The sequence below is a fragment of the Apteryx mantelli genome, chromosome 23 (assembly GCF_036417845.1).
Source record: "Apteryx mantelli isolate bAptMan1 chromosome 23, bAptMan1.hap1, whole genome shotgun sequence".
Lineage (NCBI taxonomy): Eukaryota > Metazoa > Chordata > Aves > Apterygiformes > Apterygidae > Apteryx > Apteryx mantelli.
In genome coordinates this window covers 1,514,551-1,523,492 of record NC_090000.1, presented here as the reverse complement: position 1 = coordinate 1,523,492, position 8,942 = coordinate 1,514,551, and the positions used below count along the sequence as shown (strand labels likewise).

At 46.6% G+C, this 8,942-nt stretch overlaps 1 protein-coding gene across 1 annotated transcript; it reads right to left on the bottom strand.

Moving 5' to 3' along the window:
• Positions 1-264: 264 nt before the first annotated feature.
• Positions 265-8,834, bottom strand: PAFAH1B2 (platelet activating factor acetylhydrolase 1b catalytic subunit 2). Its single transcript, XM_067310135.1, has 6 exons — positions 8,778-8,834; positions 7,957-8,044; positions 7,105-7,194; positions 6,362-6,478; positions 5,202-5,324; positions 265-4,573 (listed from the first exon to the last, which is right to left on the bottom strand). The coding sequence occupies exons 1-6, from the start codon at positions 8,810-8,812 to the stop codon at positions 4,295-4,297; spliced, it is 732 nt and encodes a 243-aa protein (XP_067166236.1). The 5' UTR covers positions 8,813-8,834; the 3' UTR covers positions 265-4,294.
• Positions 8,835-8,942: the final 108 nt, after the last annotated feature.

The following is an 8,942-nucleotide window of genomic DNA, read 5'->3' as shown; positions in this document are numbered from 1 at the left end:
GCCACACAGCCTTTTAGCACAAGTCTCCACCAGAACAGCCTACAGCCTGCGTGCTGCCAAGCTTCCCGCTTGTCTTCTGCCAAAGAGAGCTTTCTGCTCATTATATCACATTTTGTATGTAAGGTGGTTTTTTAAGTCACTCCCCCCAACACAGTTTGGCCCCATGGGATCCCATAGAAAACCATTTTCTAGACTTGAAATCTAGCATCTCTGCTGGGGGTTTCCACTTATTCTCTGCTGGACAAATGTAAAGAGACAAGAGCATCGCTGCTATTGTGCACTTTATTTCTATAGGTCCTCTCACTGAGGATCTCAAGCGCTTTTCAGACACAGAGTCTGCACATCGTTACCAGTTTACAGGTGGTGACAATGACAGCAGATCGAATGATTTGCTCAGGGACAGGCAGAAGTCCACGCAGGAGCTAGACGCAGAACGCCAAGTGACTCCTGGGCTTCTGTGCAAACTCAAACGTTGCCTCCTCGGGAATGACTTTAAGGTTGATTTTGTAGTCGTGTGCATTCCCTGTTCATCTCAGGGCTATTAAAAATAAATCACTGAATAATCAAATACAAGTCAATATCCTGTCTAGGGCCAAAACACCGGTTAGCTTTTACCTGCAAAACATTGTTTAGAGCTTTGGGTACAGAACCTAAACTCTGCATGGCTTTAAATCAATGGATAAAGGAGAGGAAAAAAAAAAAACCAAAAAACCCAAACAGACTAAGATTAAGAACAGGTATTAAATGAGAAGTGAGATCCAGATGAGCATGAATTCAAATACTCCTGGGAGGGAATGCTGCCTGCATTTACCCGGTGAAAGCTTTTTGCTTCGCAGCTGCCACCTTTGCGCCCCGTTTCAGGCAGCAGCAGTTTCTATTCACTAGGCAGTACTTCCCACCACGTATTTCAATGGACCCACCAGCAGAAATGAAACAAAACAAGTAACCAACACAGAGAGGGAACGAACGGAAGACGCGCATATGTACGCACACACACACACACACGCGTTGAAACACATTGGGGTGAAACATTTACATTTATATTGAAATATGCACTAAACAGAGTGAGCTCTACCAGTTGATGCATTTTTTGCCAAAGCAGAAACACATTTTTTTCTGGAGAAGGTTCAAGTCAGCGACCAGTAACAGGGCAGCGCCTCCAAGCAGGTAGGTAGGTCACTGCAGAGCGAGGTTGCAAGCTAATTTCACACGCACTGCAAGCTTTCCTCCTTAGAGGTCCCCATCCCGCGCCTGGAGTCCCCCCCCTCCACGAGCTACAAGAGAAGGACTCTCTCTGTCCTTTCACATCTTTTCTTTTGCTTTTTCTTTGCTGCAATAAATATGAAACTGGCAGTGCTCACAGGCCACAGTACAGACAAGATTCCAGGCTTCAGCACAGAACTGCAAAACGCCACTGGATCGTTTACAAAAGGGAAAAGCCCCAAAGGGTCAGTTCTTTCACAGCCAACCATTAACAATGAAATAGTTCACGCCGGCTGGGCAGGGGCAGCCCAGCCCAGCCCCGATCCCAAGAGACATCGGTCGCCCACAGCTGGAGCTAAAGCTTCTCTACGTTTCTTGGGATGAGGCACTCGTCTCTTTAGCACTAGTGCAGCGAGGAGGGAGAGCCCCTCCTTGCCCGCTCACAGAAACACTCATTTTGAGGGGGACAGTTTCTTACTAGGCAGCAACAAGCAGAGCTAAAGCCCCAGAGGAGAGAAAGGGATCCTTTGCTCATGCAGCGCCAGCATGTCTCAGAGATGGTTAAGGTAGCAGACGAGAGAAGGAGGGCCATGAACACCGAACCAAGCACAGAGCGTGGCACCTTAGCAAGCCAAGCTTAAGCAGAGAGACCCAGCAGAGCTGTCCTCAGTCACATTGCAGAAGACTCACAAACCTGCCAAACCTCTCTCATTCCACCCAGCACCCTGCCAAGAGGTACTGACTCACAGCTGAACACAGCCTCGGTTGCACAGGCATTTCGTTAAGAAGTTAGAGCTTTTTATTGAAGAATACATTCCTGGTTAGCATCTCTTTAACCAAATGTGGTGACAGCATGGAGAGAAGCAGGGATGTATAGAGTAAACTAGCACACTGCCTTTTTACAACAGCCTAGAAACCTGAAAAGCTCACAGGGAGCAGAATCTGATGTATCCCTCACCCTAAGCGGGGAGAAGTCCTTTCCCCAAGAATCCTCCACTCCAGCCTCTTTTTAACATTTGTTTTTACACTCTTTCTTGCCCCAGCTTCTCCAGGGCGCCTCTTTTCCTGCCAGAAGCCTGAATAACATTCCCTTAAAGCCCATTCTGCAAGGCAGTGGAGCTACAGAGCACACAGGCTGAAGAGCCTGGGGGCACAGTGCATCCCTAGTCTGGTTTGTGGGTGTAGGACCATAACCCCTCCTCTCTCCTACAAGCACTCTGACACCTTACACTTTTGTTTCTGGGAAGTGGAATGCTTCATCCTTCCTTCATCTGTGTGTAGATCACATATACTGGCAACAAAACACACACTATGCATGCAATCCAGGCAGAAATCCTGCTATGATCAAATCTACAGGAAAAGGGGAATGTAGTGGGGACATAAAAGTATTCCTTAATGCTAGATTATAGACGGCATTAAACACCAGAACCCTTTATTATAAAAAAGGGCAAACAGACTATATACAGTACCTATGTACTTTCATTGCAGTAGGGCACAGCAAGCAACCTGGACAGCTAACCACCCCTCATTAAGAATAAGGTACGGAGCGCCTGCTACGAATGCGTCCGTTCCTCTCCAATTTACCTGCCAAGACGAGCACGCGTGACTGCAGATTCCACTGACACTGAAAGAAGCGCAGAGATCTGCATTGGCAGCTCCTGATCAGCTACCTGTAGTGCGAAACACTGCAGTGTTGCGCAGCACTGCCAAGCTCCAACTCTGGCAGGTAAGTCAAGGAAGAATAGAGTTTGTTTAAAACTATTTTATTTGCAAGTATATTCCTCTAGGGCTCTGCATTTAGGGGCCAAAACAGTTTCTTCTTCAAAAAGATAACCTTTCAGTTTTAAATGAAAGGCTGTTTTTATATTATCATTAGTAGACTATAATCAGCCCTCATTAAAAAACAAAACCAAAAACAAAAAAACCCATCTAGTTGCAGTCCCTGTAGGAGGGCACTCGCCACACTGGCTCCCTTGGCTACAGGAGAGGGGCAGTGTCCAGGGCAGGAGAAGACTACACCTTGACTTCACTTTTTACCATAAGAGGCGGTAGTTGCTTGAATAAAATGTTTATACAAGTAAAACAAAAGCAATAAAGAAATATACACCTTTGAATCTGTAAAGCTTCAGACTGATTTAGGCCTTGCAAAAAGGGGCTACGCATACGGATTTTCTTTAGAAAAAAAAGGATGTAACAGTCATACTTAAAAAATGAACGATGAACAGCACTGCGAAGAGCCCTGTGGCACAGGCATCTCAAAGGAATGAAATGTCAGTTTTACAGTAGCGAGGAAGTGACTGCCTTGTGTGATACTTACTGGGTAATTAAAATCCTAAACTGAACAACTGTTAAAAGCCAGCAATACCGCACACAGACAGGAGCAGAGAACAGGACAGTCAGCAGCACCTGCATGGGACTGCCCACACAGAAAGCAACATGGAATGAAGAGCGCCCCAGCTAGCAGACACGGTGAAATAAGCACATGAACAAGCACCTGGGAGCATTACACAAGCTCAGTTAACGGTTTGTTTCGTTATATTTCTGAATTCCAGTTTCATGCTGCTTCAGAAACAAGGAGCAAGAAAGCAACGAGCGTCACTTAAACACCCCTAGGAAATGAAACTTTAAAAGGTGGGACCAAGTTTGGAAAAATGCAGCTGTTATGACTTTCTGCAAGTGGAATGTGATTCTTGTTCACCGGCTAATACACCGAGCACAATCCCCACAGCCGAGAAGGGGGAGCCAGGAGCTGCCTATGGGCTGTCAGAGACAGGCTAAAAGGGTTCTAGAGCAACCACAGAGCAACAATACGTGAGAGGGGCACAAAGTGACAGTCCTGTTCTCATTTTAAATGAGGAATGGTTTAAAAGTAAAACTCTTCTTCAGCTAATTTCCTCCTGCAATAAAACCAACCAAGCCGGCCCTTGTACGTACAAGACCAGTTAAACATTAGCCTTCCCCCTCAAAACACTAGATACGAACATCCGGTAACATTCTACAATGGAAAGTGCTTTAAGAAAGAAGGATTCTGTAGTGCCAGTGACAGAACTGATCTGATGGGCTGGATGATGTTAACACTGATATCAGCTAATCAGGCCAGAGCAGCTCGTTTCTCCTCAGGGGTCTCCTCCAGTAGCTGCATGATCAGTTCATGGAGGGGTTTGCAGATCTTTGCATAGCCCCCTCCTGTCAGGTGCAGGAAATCAAACATGTCGTGGTACGAGATGGTGCCATCTGAGTGCACGAAGCCGACGTCTACATCCAGAAGCTGGACATTGGGCAGTTTGGGGAGTGAGGTTTTTAGCAGCTGGTTCACCTTGGCATTCTTCTGCCGCAGAGGGTTTGGCTTCTCTCCGCGAGGTAGCAGGCCCTGACACAGGAAGGAGGCAAAGAAGAGCTTTCATACAACTTTGATGGTGTACTAATGCCTTCTCTTTCAATTCAGGCATCCCTTCAAGATTTAAGATGTCTACGATAAGGGGAACTCATCCCTTCAATCCGACTTTCTCCATTCAGATCTAATTTTAAGTGCAACTGAAGGAGCCAAGTGAGCTACAAGCACAACTGGCCTTTTTATCTGTATCTATGTATCTCTGTTTGTGCTCTTTTTATAAGGTTTCAACAGTGTACTGCTTGCCATCGCTCAGCTTCTCAATAGGAGAAGCACCACATAACCTGTTACAACAAGGAAGCAAACTAGCATTTCCAGTCCCAGTTCTGATCTGGGCACCTTCATTCCTTATAAGACTTCTTCAGTGAAATTTCTAACTGGGAGAGCAACACTGCTAACGAGAGTGCTTGTCTCTGAAGGGGCTGGAAGGATGACTTCTGCAAAGCCAAGCGAACGAGGGAAAAGGCATACAAAGCAGAGGATGATAAATAGAGTAACTGCCCTCCCCCATAACGATCGAGTAGCTCCCAGTATCACAGAGATAGGGTACAGAGAATACGGGTCTTCCTCAGAGCACTCTGTTTTCACAGCACTCCAAGAGACATACCAGTACGATAACTTTGGCCTGTGGCTGCTGGGTATTTATCAGACGCACGATGGCCTCAATTCCACCTGATACTTCTTCTGCTGTGTTTTCATGATTATTTGTTCCAACCCAAACAACAATGACCTACAAGGAGAAAAAAAAAGGTTTGCAACTTTTGCAGAACAAGTTGCAATAGTCTTGCTGACTGAAAAAAAACCTGTAAAAATGTGATCTGCAACCAATGAGCTAAATTAAGAGGTAGGTTTAAGGATAACCCCAGACTGCAAGAGGTCCTCAATTTTCTGTTATGCAGATTTCTGAATAATTTCTCATGAGCTTCAGATTTCCCCCTCAGTATAGACTAAGAACCAGAACTATGGAAGCTTTTTTGATCAGACAAAGAAATGTCAAAAGCCCACCCCATTTTAATGTAGCCTCCTGGTCATCTTCCTGCAGAAGCCTGTGTTGGTTAAAAAGATGTTAATGTATCAACATTATAAGCTCCTCAGGGGCAGGGAAAACTATAAAGTTCTTTAAAATTAGAAAAAAAAAATAAAAAAAGGTTTTAAACTGTTAAATACAGAGTCAAATACAAGTGACACTCTCCTCCCCTACTTGGAGCGTGCACTGAATAACTGCCTCGCGCCACAGTACCTTGGCGCACGGTTCATTGTTTTCAGTAAGGAAGTTCACAGTAGGGATGCAGTCCTACATGCAGACTGGAAAGCTGATCTTCACTGTGTATAATGAACATCTTTACTGATTTTGTTAACTCTTTATCAAGTATTTCGCCGTCCCTTTCTAAGGGCTGACAAGACATCTCAGACCCGAGATGCATACTGCAAGTCCAAGCTACACCTACCTACAGTAAATACATAGCCCTGGCCAATATTATCACTAGGACCATACAATCACCTCCATTTGTTGATGACATATTCCAATTTATATATTCAGCAGTGTAAACCTTGTGTATGAGAAGTACAGTTCTGTTTCCAGATATCTTCCAAATACTTTTGGTTTAACCAAACACATTTCAGTACCATATATGTACTTAGTGCCAACAACTGCTCAAACAAAAAGATGCTTTTAAGAATAACAGCTCAACCAATTTTGCCCCAGCCAAGCACTAAAGCATTTTCTAAGTCAGCACAGGGCTGTCTTGCTTGGTTTTCTGCTTATACCTTCGGTTTAATGTTCTCCAGTTCACCATTTTTCAGTCTCCAAAGAACATGTCCTGTTGTGTCTCCACCAATCCCAAAATTCAGTGCGTGAAGTGGTGAGAAAAGTTCTCGCCATATCTGCAATCAGAAATCAATTTGCTATTTCAAGGCCAGCATACTGATCACGCAAGAAAGAAAAATACTACACACAAGTCTTGCAGAACAAAGTTACTCAGTTACCACCACCGTGGAGCTGCAAAATTGCTTTGTTCTCCAACAGAGTTTTGCAGATTAAGGAAACACATGTAATCTAGCTAGTCCCTTACATAAACTTTGCTTCTGAGACAGTCTTTAACTTGTCTGTCACCAGAAAAGCACGTATGCCAATACAAGTAGTTCATAAGCGCTAGAGGATTAAGCCTATTCTGGCCAAGAAAGATACACCTACAAAGATTTCAATGGCATACTCTTGGGGATACAAGGAGCTAGTAAAGGCTTGTGTATGCATGACAAAGTGGAGGCAGTTATATAGTCTTCACAGAAAGACTGGAAATGGATTACAGAGGTAAACTGGAAAGACTTAGTGCAAGCCTGGGAAATTAAGGAAATGGGGCAGAATAAAACCAAAGGAATAGCAATAAAATCGGAATGAAACAGAAGGACTTGTCGATATTACACACGATCATAAATTACTGGATTAGAAGTGATTAGGGAGACAAATTCTAATTCATATAATCCCACAACTTTCTTTCCTTTAACAATACCTCATACTGCTGTAGCAACTGCACCATGGAGTCACCCACAAAGAGCACATCGGGTTCCTTGTCTTTGCAGTCCAAAACAAATCTGTTGTGCTGTTTAAAAGAAAGCGGCAGGGTAAGCTCTGACTGACAGTTCCTCATCAACATCTCCACTGAAGAACAGAAAGGGACAGTTGCCCAACCAGTTCCCCTGCTGTCCAACTGAGCCATTCCCTCCTGTCCGTCCTCCAACATACTTCTCCGTGTTAACCTGCGAACTGCCGGACGCTCCTTCAGCTGCGCGAACCCCACCACTGAATGCGGCCTTGGTTCTGATAGAGCAGCATTTTGCTCACTGTGTGCTGCATGTAAGTAAGACCTGAGCCTGCCAGACACCCATTAAATTCAGCAATTACAGAACACAGAAATTAAGTTAGTCACTCCAGTGACTATCCTCCGGCTATTTTACCCTGTCTAGGAGGAAGTATTGCAGCAAGAGACTGGTAGTCCAGACACTTCGGCTCTGCTATTTTCAGCTTGGTCGCTCCCTTGCAAAGACGCACACTGGAAAGCACTGTTCTGCACTGTTTTTTAACACATGGGTTGGCAATTCTTCTCTGTTAATGGGCCAACGGGAGTATTTTCTGAAGCTGCTTCACAGTGCAGCTTTCAGATCATGTAACAAGGCTACTTCTGGTTTGCTCCAGCATTACAGGTATGGTGGGTACCAACAACCCTCCTGCGTTTGGGCAGCAGAGCTGTTACAACGTCAGAATCGGAGGCGTGACCAGAACAGGCCTGTGCACCACTCATCCGACAGCCCCCAACCTCCAAGTAAAGATGATTCAGTCTGACAATTGTCTTTTCCAATCTTACCTGTGACATCCATCTGTCATCCCCCTGGATATCTTCAGCAGCATGTGGGATTGCTGCTGGATTTGAGTCTCCCTGGCTCATTCTATTCCTGTGGAGAGAACATTTTAGACAAGCAACTTTCAGGAGTTATTGCAGCATGCCAACACAGGGAGTAAAGGCCAGCTGGCTAGAAACCACTGTACTTCCTGACATTCACAATGAACAATTCATGACTATTTCTAAGTATATAGATTTTTAGCTGACAACCAAATCCATTTTATTCCGTGCAGGAACGCCTGATGACTCTGCAGCCGATCCTCTTGACATTACCTGCTGATTGAACAGTCAGGCCTGAATACAAGCTCTTAACAAAATAAAGGAAAGCTCACTTCAGAGGATGTCCAGCAGGGGCACACCTCTTTCATTACAATCAACACTAATAATTGGGGGACTACCCACTATTTGCATAACGCTATCTCGGTTACAAATAGCGAGCTCTAAACGGGATTAAGTGGCTTGGGGAGACAGCGCAGCGCGGCCGCGCTGGCGCAGAGCAGGAACTGGCACTGGACGCGGGGCTGACCCTTCCAGCGGCTGTTCTGCAAAAAGCCAGAGCCCGAGCTTTTCTCCCCAAAGCGCCCGAGCCCGAGCCCTTCTCCCACAGGCCCTTTATCGCGCAGCACAGGCCTGCAGAAAGGGGACGCCCGGAGCAGAGCGCCAGGCCGCGGCGGGCACGGCCGCCGCCCCTCTGCGGACCCGCCCGGTGCGTTAACGCCAGGCCCGGCCCGGCCCGGCCCGGCCCGGCCCGCCCCGCTCCGCCCGGCTGGGCCCCGCGCACTCACGGCGGCTGCGGCTGCGGCTCCCCCCGCGACTCCATGGCGCTCTCGGGCGGGCGCCTCCCTCCCTCCCTCCTCGGCCCCGGCTGCCTCCGCGCCTGCGCCCCGCGCCGCTTCCGCTTCCGCCGCCGCCCGCCCGCCAACCACCGCCGCCGCCGCCCGCCCCGCTTC

Bases quoted from the DNA above. Each gene is read 5' to 3' on its own strand.
- PAFAH1B2 (XM_067310135.1), bottom strand. From the start codon at position 8,812: ATGGAGTCGCGGGGGGAGCCGCAGCCGCAGCCGCC. The intron at 7,195-7,956 runs GTAAGATTGGAA...TCTTTTAAACAG, and splicing joins ATGACAGATGGATGTCACAG to CACAACAGATTTGTTTTGGA. The intron at 5,325-6,361 runs GTATAAGCAGAA...TTCTCCTTGTAG, and splicing joins TGGAGAACATTAAACCGAAG to GTCATTGTTGTTTGGGTTGG.